We start from the raw sequence: 15,092 nt of genomic DNA, 5'->3' as shown, positions 1-15,092 counted from the left end.
GGCAGGGGGGGACCCAGAGTCCTGGAGGTATATCGTGTTGGCGAATTCCTGGTCTGATGTACCCGCGGGGAGGTCGGCAGGTGCCAGCCTCGGCCCTTCCTACGTCCCTGCCCAGCGACCGGCCCAGGGTCACCCTCTCTCGGATGGGAGGAAGTCGGCAAAGTTTGGTCCCATGATTTCCATACTCAAAAAATATATATACTGTCTCTAGCTCTATATATATACGCATATATATATATATAGGGAAAGTTGCCATTCAGTTTGGGGAAGCCACCGCGCTGGGGTGGGCAGGAGGGAGGAGATGTCCCCAAAGGGCACATGGGGTGGGGTGTGAGCCCCTCTGCCCCCAACTCAGGAGCCCCCTCCCTCCTCGAGGTGGCCTTCGGGGTGGGTGGCGTTTCACATTTTGGAGGGGCGGGGGGCACAAGGTTGGGAGGAGGGAGGGGAGGGCTGGTGTCCAAACCACGGTTGTAATTTATGGAAAAGTCCTGGATCGGTTGGAAGCGGGAGACCCTCCTGGGATGGGAAGGTCCCTCACCTGGGGGAGAAGGGGACGGGCGTTAGGGAACGACGGTGGCAGGACACACAGGCGGAGGACACCACCTCCCTGTCCTCCTCCGCCCCCCTCGCCCCAGCCAGGCTAGGCTCCAGCACCCCCATCTTTTCCAGAGAGCAAGAATCCCGGGGTTCAGAGGCCAAAAACAGAAGCTTTGAAGGGACTTAAGGATGTCGCCGCTGAGCCTGTGTCCTTGGCATTTGGGGACACATATTTAAGCTAAGTTTCTGCCTCTCCCCCTACCCCCACCCCATTTCCATCCATTCACGGCTGGGTCCCCAAGTGCCGGCAACGGTGCCCGGCACAAAGTAGGTGCTCAGTAAAGATGCGCAGGCCGGGAGGTAACAGGGAGTGAACGGGTCGCAGGCAGCGGCCTCGGGTTCTGCTTCGGGCTGGCGGTTTCTGCGGGCGCCTTCCGTGCAGCTAAACACACGCAGATCTGTGTGCTGCCGACCCAGGGGGTGTGAGCGGGACCGACAGCCTCTAACTGAGCACCTACTTGTGCCAGACCCCGACCTGAGGTGAGGCTCTTGGAGGGCGGCGGCGATGGTGATTTTTAAGAACAGAAAAAAAAAATCAAAACGAATTATCCAGAGCTCTTTAGGGGGTGGGTTCTGGGCTCAGCTGTGAAAACACCCCCATCCCCTGGCGGGGGGGTCCTTCCTGCAGCCTCTGGGAGACAACTTTCATGAGCCCATTTTACAGAAGAGGGTCGTCGAGGTTTGGGGTGGGTTATAAGTTTCCATGATGGCCCCGTGAGGTGCACTGTTCATCCCCCCAAAGCAGTTGTTGGGGAAGCTGTTTGCCCTGATGGTCAAATACACTCTCGGGGTGGGGGCGGCTCTTGGGTTTGTTTTGTGTGTGGTTTTTTTTGCACAATAGTGGCCGGGCACACATCCCACTTTCTACCAACCCATCGGTGGGCCCAGCTGGTCGGCCCCCTGGGGGGCCCGGTGGGGCAGATGGCGAGACGGGATGCTGTCAGGGCCCACTGGACCAGGCCCTGGGCACCGTTCCCACATCCCAACTCCCCAGCCCGAATTCCAAGCCAAGCTGGGCATTTTGGGGTCCAACCTTAGGGCCCAGGATCTGGGGTGGGCATTTAACGTTGTCCTCTGGTTTGGGGCTTTTCAGCAGGGAGAACAGTTTCATGGGACAGAAAAGAAGCCCCTCCCAACCACGCCCCCCACCCCAGACCAAACCTGGCCTCGCGGGTGAACTCCTATTCATCCTGCAAAGCCTTCTCAAGGAAGGATTCCCACCCTGGCTCCTCCCTCCCCACCCAACTCCTGCCCCTGGTTCCAGCCCCGACCACAGGGTATGGAGGTGTCTTCGTCCAGCTCTGTCCCCACCAACCCAGCCTGGGGGCTTCTCGGAGCCTCCTGCAGCATCGCCCCACCTGGGGAGGGTTCGGAGAATGAAGGGGAGGGGTCGCGGGTGAGAGCAGGGGGGGCGGGGGTGGGGCCGCCTGGCGGCTCACCTGGGCCAAGCCCACAGCTTTGGGGCGGCTGTGGGTGCGGTCAGTAGGGGTGTCCTGGATCCTTGGGCCGCTTGAGCTGCACTTTGAGCCTCTTCATGCCGATCTGGAAGCCGTTCATGGCCTGGATGGCTGTCTGCGCGCTGGCCGGGTTGTCAAAGCTCACGAAGCCTGCGGAGACCGGGTTGGACCTCGATGCCGGCACCGTGGGGGCGTCCTCCGCTCGCCTTACAGGGTCCTGGGCGGGGGCGTGTGCGCACGCGTGCACAGGCGGGGGCTTGTCAGAGGACACGCAGCAGCCCTGGCTTTGTTCTGATACCTCTGGACTTGCATGCCTTGGGACGGGGCGCTCACTCCTTGCCTTGGGGAGAGCTCTGCTGAGACTTCCCATCCCTTGCTCCCCTGGCATGCCTGCCTCCCTCCAAGCCCTGCACCCCAACATTCTGCCCCCTCTGAGACCTCTGTCCACCAGGAGTCTCATCTCTCCATCTGACCCTGGGCGTGTCCTTGTCTGTTTCTTTTTCCCGCTCTTTGTGTATGTGTCTGCCTGTCTTCGGGTCTCTTCTCTCTCTCTCCCCATCTGTTGTCTCGTTTCTGTCTCTCTCTCTGCCTCTGCCAGTCTCTCTGCACCAGCCCCTGCCCCGAGGCCATCAGAAACACCCCGGCCCCCCTTCCTGAAGATCCTTAAGCTCCCACCCACCCAAACTCCTCCCCTCTGCCCCAGCCCTGCCTCCTGCCCCAACCTTGTGGTTGTCACTGGCTTCCTGGGGGACCTGGAGGTGCCAGGAGCTCCAGGGCCCTCAAGGGGGAGGGGGCGGCCGGGGCAAGGGCTGAGAGGCAGGACCGGGACTCTTCCACAGGCTCCGATGGGAGCTGGGGCAGACAGACCATGGGAAGTGTCTGCCCCGCTGGGGCCCAAGGGAGCCATGGGTGGATTTGGAGCTGAGGGCAAGAGTTTGACGTTTTAGCACTTATTTATTTTTTTCTTTTGAGATGGGGTCTCACTTGAGGTGGGGCAGGGAGGGGGTCCGGGACAGGGAGGAGTGCCTAGGGCAGGGAGGGGTGCCCCCGCGGCTACTCACCGAAACACTTGCTCTGGTTGGTAGCTCGATCCATAAACACCTTGGAGGAGATGATATTGCCGAAGGGCAGGAACATCTGCGTCAGCTCCGTGTCTCCAAACTCCTGGGGGAGGTGGTAGATAAACAGGTTACAGCCTTCGGGACCTGCAGGTGGGGGAGAGAAAGACATAAAGCCCCCAAGGAGAGGAGGCGGACCCCCTGAGGGAGGGGAGCGGGTCTGGAGCCCACATCTGTCCTCTCCAGCTGTCGGGAGAGGGGTGCCCCGAGACACCCAGAAAGAAGGGGCATGGGCGGGGGAGGGGAGGCAGGTGCACCCGTCCCTTGCCTGTGTGACATAATCCCATGCTCGGGGACAACAAACCCCTCGTAATCCTCAGACTACAGATCATTCACCAAAATCAGATTATCCCATCCCCCCACCCACAGCCCAGCTACATCCCCAATCCCAGACCCCAGAGAATCCAACCCCACCCCGGAAAATCCACCCCTAAACCTCGCACTTCAGATCACCGACAAAAGTCAGGGGAGTGGGGAGTGGGGAACACAGAAACCTGGTAGTATCTCTGCAGTCATTCTGTCCCAAACTGTTCTAAAATAAAACCGTCATTTAAAGAAAGCCCAATGACCATAGACTAAAATTTAAAAAAAAAATAATTCTCCCATCCCAAATCGCAGATAGGGATAATCCTCCAAACCTTGGATCATTCTCAAAACTCAGATGATGCAAATATAAAATCAGGTAAAATAAAAAGATAATTCTCCAATCCCAAAGCCCAGATATCGTAAAACCACAGATAATTCAACAACGATATATATACCAACAAGAAATAATTTTTTTAAAAAAGGGATACATAATCCTCTAAACCGTCCCCTCCCCAAATAATCCCTGATGCATGGCTAATATAGAAACTATAAACAGTTATAGTGTTTTGAAACCTTGATTATCCGAAGCCGTAAACAGGTCCCCCAAATCTACTGCTGATCCCAAATTTAAACATGACTTTGTCCCATGTCTGCCCCAGACAAGGGTAATTGCCTCTCTCCCGGGCCATGGATATCCCCCACTCAAGAAAATACAAAAGCCGCCACTCCACACTCACACCTGCCCCTTACCTTCCTAATTAGGGCCGAGGATCTGCTATGACGCTTGTTTTTTTAACAGCAAGTTTATACCAATTTTGAACATATCTTGAGCAGAACCCAAACTCCGCATTTGCTTCCGTTTCCATCCCCTCCACCCCCCCAATACACTCGGTGAATGCAGAAAACCACATCGGATGAGCTGAACCTCGCGAGAAGACACGAACTGCACGCACACACCTGGAACGTGTACCCCCGTGTGCTACGAGCTGCCCCCTTCCTTGGCTTGAGTCACGACTCCCCATGTGATTTCAGACCACACACTGCTGCCGCCACTGCGTAGTGGCTCACACGTGGCAACCCCTTAGCGGCCATTTCCACGCGCAAACTCCAGGTCTTTTCCAAGACAAAGCACTGTATTTACTGTAATATTCACGTACTTCTTAACTACGTAACATGCATGAATGTGTGCTACCATTTCTACTAGGTTCCTGCCCTTGACTCTCTTTCCCCCAGGAGCCTGCAGTTTGGATTTCCAGGCGTTGCACACAGCGGTGATTTGAGGGGAACACACGTGTAGCGTTTTAGCAGCACTGGCTGTACCTGAACCAGCTTTTAGCCCCTCACTCCGGATTGAGGGTGGAGCTGGAGAAGGGGTTAGAAGGAGGGGACCCAGGTCTAGGTCATCCAATAAAGCAGCGACTTTAGGTGGCTTGAACCCTCCCTGAAGCCCCTGCTGGTGACACCCTGCGGTAAGGGGGTTCATGGGGTGCAGTGGTGGTCGTGAGAAATGCCTGACATATCTGGAGCGGCTGGAATGTCCCATCTTATCTGAACACATGTGTTGCTGCTAGTGGTGGCTTTAACGACAGAGCCTCCAGAGGACACGCTAGCTGACCATTGATAGGAAAGCGGCTGGTGGCACCTCCAGGGACCCTCAGCCTAGGGCTTGTTTTTAAACTCAGCTCCTGCACCCTGGCAGTGTCCACACCCCCACCATCACCACCAATAATCCACAAGGGAAAAATTGGGCAGAGCTTCGCAGAACTCGGTCCACCGGCCAGGCCGCAAGCCAAGCATGCCTTGTCGTGGCATGGTCTGGGGGCTTTTCTGGCTGCTCCCTGGACCCACCCGTCTCTGCCCCCACTAGACGGATGAAAGAGAGGAAGGGACCCCCGGGTGCAGAGCACCTACTACATGTCAGAAACCAGCCATTGCTCACTTGCAGTGACACCTCCTGGCACAAATGGGCGCCTGAGTTGCAGATGAGGAAACTGAGGCAGAGGCAGTTAGGTGCTTTCCTTATGATGTCGTAAGTGTCAGAACTGGGTGCATCTGGACCCCAGTTTTCCGACTCCAGAATCTAGCCCCTTCCCCCTCCCTCCCTCCCTGGACAGCCTTGGCCTTACTGGGGAGACGTCAGTTTACCTGGGATTCCTCAACCTCAAAACTCCAGAGAGTCACTTGGCTCTGGGGGGCCAGTAGGAGGCCACCGCTATTCCCACAGGGTCGAGCAGGGCACGGCTCCCACTGGATGGAGGAAACTGAGGCCCAGAGAGGAGACTGCGCTGCCCGAGAACACCCGAGAGGGAGTGGCTGCACCGGGACTCGAACCCAGGTTCGCCGGTTCCCCAGCTGCGCGCTCAGCCCTGCAGGTCGCGAGCCCTGGCCAGCCCAGGCCTGCAGGTGCGGGGGCGCCCGGGGGAGGTCGCGGCCGCCTCACCTTCTCGCTGCTGCTGCTGGAGGAGGGGCGGCGGCTGGGGGACGCTGTGCGCGATAGGCGTGATGGCTGCAGTGGGGTACATGGCTGCGGAGACCGAGCGAGACAGGGCGGAGGCGGCGTGAGGCCAGGTGGGCGCGGGCGCGGGCGCGGCCGGGCGGGGCGGGCCAAGCCCGCAGGGAAGAGGAGAGGGTGGGGCCAAGGTTCGAGGGGCGGAGCCACAGAGGAGGGCGGGGCCAGGGCCGCAGTGAAGAGTAGGGTGGGGCGGGGCCATGGCTTGAGGGGCGGGGACGCAGAGGAGGGCGGGGCCAAGGCCGCAAGAAAGGAGGAGTGGGGCGTGGCCATGGCTTCAGGGGCGGGGATGTAGAACTGGGGCGGAGCCACACCAGAGGGTGGGTCCAGAACTGCGTGAAAGTTAGGGGTGGGGTGTGGCCATGGCTTGAGGGGCGGAGCCACAGCGGAGGGGAAGGGCCACAGCCAGGCCCTAGGAAGGAGGGCGGAGTGGGGGCGGGGTGGTGGCAGAGACGTGGTCAGATTAAGGCAGAACGTGAGGGGTGGGACCAGAATCTGAAGGATGGAGGCAGGAAGGTGGGGCCAAGAGCTGGGATTGGGCGGGGCCAGAGGTGTGAGAAAGGGGACCACACCCAGTAGAGAGCATGAGAGGGTAGCGTCAGGGTCAAGAGCAGGCCTCAGGGAAGGTGCTGGTGGCAGGGGCGGAGCTAGGAACAGGGCCGGGGGTTGAACATGGCACAAGGGGCTGAGGGTGGGGCCCTGAGGGGTGGGACAAGAGGTAGGAGGCGTGGCCAGGCAAGGAAGGAAGCCACGGTGGGCGGGGCTGAGCGTGGGAGGGGCGGGGCCAGCAAGGAAGGAAGGCATGGTGGGCGTGGCCTGGAGGGACAGGGACAGGGCAGGGCGGGGCGCGGGAGGGCGGGGCCGCCTCCCTACCTGTGTACTGCTGGACTCCGGAGAAGGCAGGATGGAGCGTCTCGGCCACGGTGGGGCTCTGAGCTGCGGGGCAGACGGAGGGGCTGAGTGGGGTAGGGGCAGCAGAAGTCCTCCATCCACCCCGCTCCTTAAGAGCCGGGAGGGGAGCAAAAACACCCACCCCAGCTTCACCTCTGTGCTAAACCCTTTATAGGTACGGCCCCCATTTTACAGGCGGGGAAACTGAGGCCGAGAGAGGTGAAGCCACTGGCACAGGGGCACTCAGATAGGAAATCTCTCTCTGTCCTGACCCCTTTGCCTCCCAGGAAACCCTCCCTCCTCCCTTCATTCTCTGGGTTCACCAGGTCTTCAGCCTCTGCCGGAATCACCACCCCTACCCCCTGTCCTGTCTCCCTCACCACGTCAGTTTGCTCATCGGACACCCTGTGGATCCCCCATCGAGCTGTGACCTTCCAGCTGCCACTAGGGGAAGAGGTAAGGGGACAGAAGAGGTTGTCCAGGCCACCAAAGCTGATGGAAAAATTCAGCCCCAAAAATTCTGCTCGAATGCAGAGATCTCGGCTGTGGAGGACAGGGGTTTGCGGTGGTGGCTGTGTACAGGGGAGGCAGGAAGGGGTTACTTTGTGCAGATGGGGCAGCTCTGTATCTTGGCTGTGGTGGTCACACGAATCTATATCGGTGACGAAATAGAGAAACACATCTACACACACATGTGCATGTAAAAGCGGTGAGATCCAAATAAGGCCTGGACTGAGTTAACTGTACCTCACCAATGTTGCTTTCCTGGCTTTGACACCGTGCCAGGGTCAGGGAAGCTGTTGGCAGCCCGGGGAAGCTGAGTGCAGAAGGGTACAAGGGACTGTTCTGGACTCACTTTCTAATTCCTTGTGAGCCTCCAATCATTTCAAAATAAAAAGTTAAAAACAAATTCTCTTCCGTGGTGGAACTACACACGACTTACTTTGCATAAATAAGTAATGTGTTGGAAAATGTTGGCCCTAAACTCGTGGGTGTAGGGTAGAGAAATGTGGGACCCCCACTTCGTGAAAACAGTTACAGCCCAGATCAGTGTGTGGGCAATATGTATTGAATGAATGAATGAATGAATGAATGAATACAGGTAGTGATAGCTTTCCAAATGGTAATGATTAATGACTAAGATTTATACTTCCGTTCCTTGTACCAGGTGATGAGCTACGCACTGTACATACTGATTTAATGATCAGTGCAACCTCACGAGGTGACTGATGTTATTCGCCCATTTCCCAGATGAGCATACTGAGGCTCAGAGACTTAAAGAACCCATCCAGAGGCACAGAACTGGAATGTGAACATGGAAACATCTGGATACACAGTTTCTGTGTCCAGCCACCCTGCCGCAGGCTCCGCTCCTGTGCTGACAGCTCATATCTGCTCAGCCGAGGTTCCCTCTGTCCTGCATGTACATTCCAGAAGCACCATCCCTACCCCCTGCCACTCTCCTAGGACCCAGGGGACCACCCTGAGTTACCTGGGTAGGGCACAAGGCCATTGGCATATACGGTTTCCAAAGCAGGGTGACCGCCAGGGAAGGGCACAACCCCTGCAAAGCCATTGGTGATGGGAGCCACGAGGCCGGGCACGGCGGCAGTGCCCAGCAGCGGGGGTGAGTGCAGCCCTGTGGAGTGAGAGAGGGTCACGGGAAGCCTGGCTCTGGCCTGGCCCTGCCCACCCATCCAGGGACCCCTGGCAGACTCTCACCAGAGGCAGGAGCGATGGGTGTGGCAGGCAGCCCATTAAGGCTGACGGCGCCGATCTGTTGGATGTGGCAGGGTGAGAAGGCCACGCCAGGGCTCAGGTAGCTGCCCGAGGTGGACAGGACTGTTGTCTGCTGTTGCATGAGCTGGGGGTGGAAAGGGAGTCAGTGGGCACAGCTAGGGTGACACTTGCCCTGAGATCATGGCTCATAAAGGGAGGCTTGGTCCTCCAGGAACTAGGGGGGGGGAAGTCAGGCTGGGATCAGGGCTCGCCTGGCATCTAGGCTCAGCCTGGGATCAAGGCTCAGCCTGTGATATAGGCTCAGCCTGGGATCAAGGCTCAGTCTAGTACGAGAGTTCAGCCAGGGTTGAGCTTGGCCAGGTCGGGTCTGGGTTTGGGGTCAGCCTGGATTTGGAGGTTCAGCCAGAATTGGGCCTATTCTAGATTTGGGGCACAGCCAGGCTCTGGGGCTCAGTCCAAGGCTGGGTCGTCATTTAATAAGTATTAGGGTTCAGTCTAGGGTCAGGGCTCGGCTTGGATTTAGGGGCTTTGTCTGAGTTTGGGGTTCAGCCAGGCCAGGAGAGGACCCTGTATCAGGGGGACCAAGGGAGAGACAGGAGTGTGGGCAAGGGGCAGAAGCTCTCAGCAGGGAGTAGATCGGAAGGGAGAGACTGGGCCATCTTGGAAGCCGCCTGCAGGGCACTCACAGCCTGGGCGTAGGCGCTGTAGGGGCTGAAGGGCAGCGTGAGGGACGGCGTCAGGATGCCCAGCTGGCCCACCATCTGCTGCATGCGCCGGAGTGTCCGCTCCTTGTCCGTGTCGGCAAACTTGACCACCAGGCTGGAGGAGGCTCCCTGCAGGGGCAGCCGTGGGCGGGGAGGGAAAGAGAGGTGGGAGGTAGCCCGGACTCTGGGGTCTCTGGAATCACGTCAGCTCAGGCCCCCTGGGCTGCCAGCCATGTCCACGGGACCCCAGCCACAGGAGCTGGGGGCCACAGCAAGAAGCGCGCGGGGATCGGCAGCTTCTGCACAGGCGCGGCGTCACAGGTGTAGCACCGAAGGCTGGGGGGCTGTGTCTGGGGCACACACAGGGGCAGGCCCCGGCCATGAGCAGCCCGCTCACAAGACAGGTGGAGAATGCAGCCGCTGGAGGGAACAGTGGGGCCACGGATGGAGGACCCTCTGTCGCGCCACACCTGGGGAACAGGTGAGGCTCCAGGCACCAGAGAGGAATAACGGTCCTGTGCCTGTTTGTGCCCCGCACAGGTGGACGAACCTGCAACTCGCCCACCCCGTGGAGAGCAGAGGCAGCCACCAGCTGGGGGAGGATGCCCTGCTTTACTGCAGCACAGACAGAAACCCAGGTGACTGTCACCCCCACACCTAATGACAGCTGGAAGACAACTGTGGGACAGGCACCGCAGGGCAGAGCTGAAATACAGACATCAGCGCCAACAGGCAGCCATGGGTGGCCGTCGGCAACAGGCTGTGCTGTCGGCGTCACAGAGGCCTGGGGTCACCCGCACCCCCACAAGGCGTGCAGTGACGTGCAGTGACGATGGCCCCAGGGCCTCGTTCCTTGGGGGCAGGGCCATGCACTGTGTCTCCTTGGTCCTCCCAGCCTCTCACTGTTGCAGATGCCTGGGACCTGTCCCGTACTGTCGCCACCCAGCCAGGGGGTGAAGCGGACCGTCGGCTCTCACCTCGTGGCCTCATTTCAGACCGACGCTCCTCCCATCCGCCGAGCCCTAGCTCAGGCCTCGACTTCCCTGCCTGGGCCTCCCAGCATCCCTCGGGTGTACACACACACACTCAAGCTCGACACCCACACCCACACGGACCTGCATACACTCACAAACGTGCACACACGCACTCACCTATGCATGCTGACACACACGCACATGCACACGTGTTCACACACACACACATGCACATGTGCCCTTGCACATGGCTGCAGACGCACACACACACACCCGCTGCCCAGGCGTACTCTCACACACACACACGCACGCACATGTATAAATACGCATGAGCACTCGCCTGCACACACACTGGCACTGGTCCATATCCACGGGCACACGGCCCTCCCATGACACTCACCTACTGACACGCGCACAGCACGCACACTCACGCACTTGCAGTACCTCCCCACGCTCGCACACTCTGCTCGCACGCTCACCTCTGCACACACTCGTACGCGTGTGGCCTTGCCAGGGGCTGGGCCTCCTTCTCCGCCTGTGCCCGCCGTGAGAAAGCATGGGGGCTCTTGGGCATGGGCTGTGGCAAGGACAGGACCTGTTTCCGCCCTGGCCCCTCCACCGTGACCGCGGGCAGCGCCTACTCACCGGCATGGTCTGGCTGCCGTGCAGCGCATGGATGGCCGCCTGCGCCTCCGTGTGGGACGAGAACTTCACGAAGGCACAGCCTGCTCCAAGAGAAGAGGTGGGGAGTGAAGGGGTCCCAGGACTGGGCGGGCAGGGCCCACGGGGGAGGGGACAGGGAGCCCTGGATGCTCGGTCGGTGTCAGACAACGGAAAGACAGCCGGCCGTTTGTTCAGACAGACAGCCAGTTGACACCCAACAGACCAAGGGTCAGACGGGGGACAGTCGCACAGACAGACAGCCATGGAGTTAGACAAACAGCTGGTAATTCACATGGCCAGCCCACCAGCCATTCATTCATTCATTCATCCAACCAGAAAGCCACCCAGCCAGCCAGTCATTCATTCATTCAACCAGAAAGCCACCCAGCCAGCGGGCCAGATTGCCATTCACAGCCGATGAGAGAGTGTGTTAAGCACACAGCCAGATGCTCGGTGTGATGCTGCGTCGTCAGGGAGGAAGTCCTCCCCATCGGAACAAGTGAGGGGGACAGAAACCACCACCTGTCGCAACCCTGCAAGGTCCAGATAGTCACGATGAGACATGCCGAGTTTATAGGGCAGATCATGGGACATGCCGTCCTGGGGGCAGTCTGGCACAGGCACACCCAGGCCCAGACAGACAGACCCACATGACCACAGTCAGACAGGTGGACATCATAACCCACTAGGCCAGGGCAGCCCCAGCCAGACAACCAGAGACCACCAGAGACAGGCAGAGTCAGACAGTCACGTGGACAAAGTCCACGGAACAGGCAAGGCCACCAGATGTAGCTCCAGACAGAGAGAGTGCTACGGAAGATCTGGGCACATAGAGACCACCGGACACATTCAGTTCCACGAGGGTAAGACAGGGCAGAGACAGGCAAACAGGGGTCAGTCCCACATGACGAATGCGAGTAGGGACTCAGGTAGATGGAGACCAGGCACACGGAGACCCAGACACCGTCATCCAGACACTCAGGCCAGAGATAGTCAGAGACAGATAGACTCAGGCAGACCCAGGTGGAAGCAGCTCTGTGGACAGTCAGGTGGACAAATCAAAGACCAAGGGACACAGGTAGCCACAAACGGAGACAGAGCGCACAGGTAGGAGCAGGTGGGACCAGTCTCTGCCCTGCCCCCAGCTAGCCCCGCCCCTGGGAACTGGCCCCGCCCCCACAAGCCCCACCCCATGGGCCTGGCCCCTCCCCACAGGTCCAGCTCCACCCATAAGCGCCGCCCCTTTGAAGAGCCACGCCCCCTGCATCCCCAACCACAGGCACTGCCCCTAGATCAGCCCTGCCCATCCCCACAGGCCCCACCCCCAGAGCCAACCCCTCCCCTTTCCAAGGCTCCACCCCAGAGTAGCCCCGCCCACATCTCCTTCCCTCCCCAAGGTCCCACCTTCCCCGCAGGCTCCGCCCCCGGCCATCACCTTTGCTGCTGCCATCGGGTCCCCGGAGCACGGTGCACTCGTCGATGACCCCAAAGGGCTGGAACAGCCGCAGCACATCCTCCTCCGACTGCTGCTTGTTCAGCATCCCCACGAACAGCTTCCGGTCCCCTGTGGGCGGGGACACCCACCTCAGCCGAGCCCCACGGAGGGGGAGGCAGGCGGACCCGGAAGGACCCGGCCACACCCTGGCCCTGTGCGGGCCTCTGCACCCTCCCACGTGCCTTACACTGTAGTCTCCCGCCTGCCCTCCCTTCAGTCCTGCTCCGCTGCTCCCACCTCTGGCACAGGTGACCTCCGGTACACCCTGAGAGCCCACACATCGCCCCAGGGTTAGGAACTGCCTGGCTGGGCTGGGTCCCTGTCTGTCTGGATCCCTGGGTCCCTCTGGCTCTGCCAGGCAGGGGTGTGCACCGATGGTCTCTGCATCCCCGCGGCAGAGGCCCCTGCCCCGCCTTGCTGGGGCTCAGGGGCAGCCAGACAGTCAACACCTGTCCAATGGCGTGAGAGCACCTGTGCCCATAGGACCAGGTGCCTGGGCAGCCTGGAGCCCCCACCTGATGGGGCTGAGGGGGACTTGCCCAGGTCTGAGGCCGGGGCTGGGCCAGCCTCTCCCGTGCGAGGCACCACACTCTCGGGTGACTGCACTGCTCGGTAATGGGGGACGTGTCAGCTTCATCTCCCACGAATGGGGAGCCAGGTTACCATGGAAACCACTCTCCGGCAGCTGTCACTCATGGGGGTGAGAGAGATGGATGGGAAAGAGGGACGGGGAGGCACGGAAAGAGAGAATAAGAGAGAGAGATGCAGAGAGATAGGAGAGAAAAAGGAGAGAGAAACAGAGATACCCAGGGAGATGGAGAGAGAGACACACAGAATAAAGAGACAAAGATGGAGACACACAGACCCCACCTCTCTCCTGCCTGTCCCACACAGCCAGGGTGGAGAATGTGAAAGTGTCTCCCAGCCCAGAGGGGCTTTACCCAGCTCCTACACATACGCAGGGGTCCTAACAGCCCTGCTCACATCTTTCCTCAGCCAAGGCTGGCTGCTCCCCTCCAGCCAAGAGAGGGAGGAGATGTCCAAGAAGAAGAATGACCAGCCTTGGATCCCCCTGGGAACACCTGAGCATCACCCCTCAATGGGTACACCTCCACACTGAGGTCCAGCCCCACGCAGACACCTGCCACCCCAACCCACACATCCGCCCACATGCCTAGCCTCCGACGGTCAAGCACACATGTGCAAACATACACATCCAGGTGCCGGCCAGGCACATGGATGTGCACACAGGCTGGAAGGCGCCCCCAATGCACACTGCACATGCGTGCTCGTGTGCACCAGCTGCAGAAACATGAATGCCCGCGTGCACATACATACTCACACATATCTGCACGCAGGCATGCCCAGCTGTGAACACTCACATGCACAAACATGCACACAGGAATGCATGAACACATTTGCACACACGGAGACCCCCGAGAGCAGTCCACAGTCCTACAGGGACCCCATCCTCTCTGCCTCTGAAGACCTCCAACTATGGCACCCTGAAAGGAGTGGGGTGTTTCGAACACTGGGGAAGGCAGCTGGGCCTGTGGACACAGCCCTGCTTGCTGCCCTGCTCCTACCCATGCCGGGGACCCCTGCCTCTCCCGCCACCATGAGGTCTGTGAGCAGGCACGCAACTGCTGCATGCTTTGGGCCGGGTGCAGATCCACAGGCCTGGGCCACTGTCCCTTTGAGGGTGAGAGGCAGAAGGGATCTCCCTCCTTCCCCCATTCCTCTGCCAACCCCCAGCCTGGCAGCCACGGAGAGATGACAACTACCTCCGCGGCTTTCGCTGTCCGCAGGCTTCACCTGGATTGGCCGCGCCATCTGCGGAGAGAGAGGGGAGGGGGAAGTCAAGGCCGGCGGTGGGAGTGTCCCGCCTCAGCACCCCACCACCCCACTAACCACCCCAGTCAAACCAAATGGCATTGCAGTCCCACCTACGGGGTGGGAACTGCCTGGAAAACTCTTAGTTAGCCCTCAAAACCCCAAAAATAATATCCCTTCCTCCAGGAAGAGCCTCCTTGCCTCCCCAAATGTGATAAATTGTTTGCAAAGGTGGCCCCATTCCTATATGTGATGCACACTGCAGTTTCTTCCATCAAGAACTGGAGTCTACTTCCCCATCCCTAGCATCTGGACTTGAATATGTGACTTGCTGTGACCAAGAGAATATGGTGGAAGTTAAGTTGTGGGAGTTCTAAACCTAGGCCTCAAGAGACCGTGTGGCTTCCATTCTTGACCTCTTGGAACCCTGAGATTGTCAGGTGGACAAACTGCTGGAAAGCGGGGGACCTTACGGAGAGAGCGGTCCCACTGACAGACAGCACCTGGGAGTGAGGCCGTCCTGGCCCAGCTGGGCCCAGTCAAGTCTCAACTGACTGCAGCTGCACAAATGGCCTCAGGAGAGGCCTGCGGAAGAGCCGCCCAGCTGAGCCCAGGCAGAGCTCGTTGACCCACAGAACCATGAACAAGTAAAATGGTCGGGATGGTTTGTTACTCAGCAATAGCTGACTGATACACCAAGGTAGCTACTTTTAGCCAGTTCCTAAGAGTTTTGGGTGTGGGGACTGTCACACCTGAGTGGACCAGCCTGCCATCTGGATTCATTTTCTGTCCTCAACCCCAGGCA

The 15,092-nt window shown here is 59.3% G+C and overlaps 1 protein-coding gene across 1 annotated transcript in view; it reads right to left on the bottom strand.

The window, feature by feature from the left end:
* Positions 1-407: 407 nt before the first annotated feature.
* CELF5 (CUGBP, Elav-like family member 5) overlaps positions 408-15,092 on the bottom strand; it is a 39,493-nt gene continuing 24,808 nt past the window's right edge. Inside the window, exons 3-13 of the mRNA XM_012646174.1 lie at positions 14,236-14,287; positions 12,395-12,523; positions 10,942-11,021; positions 9,305-9,451; positions 8,601-8,742; positions 8,371-8,517; positions 6,861-6,923; positions 5,919-6,002; positions 3,116-3,259; positions 2,037-2,204; positions 408-538 (exon numbers count right to left, since the gene is read on the bottom strand). Of these exons, the coding sequence (XP_012501628.1) occupies positions 2,077-2,204; positions 3,116-3,259; positions 5,919-6,002; positions 6,861-6,923; positions 8,371-8,517; positions 8,601-8,742; positions 9,305-9,451; positions 10,942-11,021; positions 12,395-12,523; positions 14,236-14,287 (1,116 nt within the window). The 3' untranslated portion in view covers positions 408-538; positions 2,037-2,076. The remainder of the gene's footprint in view (positions 539-2,036; positions 2,205-3,115; positions 3,260-5,918; positions 6,003-6,860; positions 6,924-8,370; positions 8,518-8,600; positions 8,743-9,304; positions 9,452-10,941; positions 11,022-12,394; positions 12,524-14,235; positions 14,288-15,092) is intronic.

Source organism: Propithecus coquereli, unplaced genomic scaffold (assembly GCF_000956105.1).
Source record: "Propithecus coquereli isolate 6110/MARCELLA unplaced genomic scaffold, Pcoq_1.0 Scaffold241, whole genome shotgun sequence".
NCBI classification, from domain to species: Eukaryota; Metazoa; Chordata; class Mammalia; order Primates; family Indriidae; genus Propithecus; species Propithecus coquereli.
Note: the sequence above shows the minus strand (reverse complement) of the source record. Positions and strands in the feature narration are given on the sequence as shown.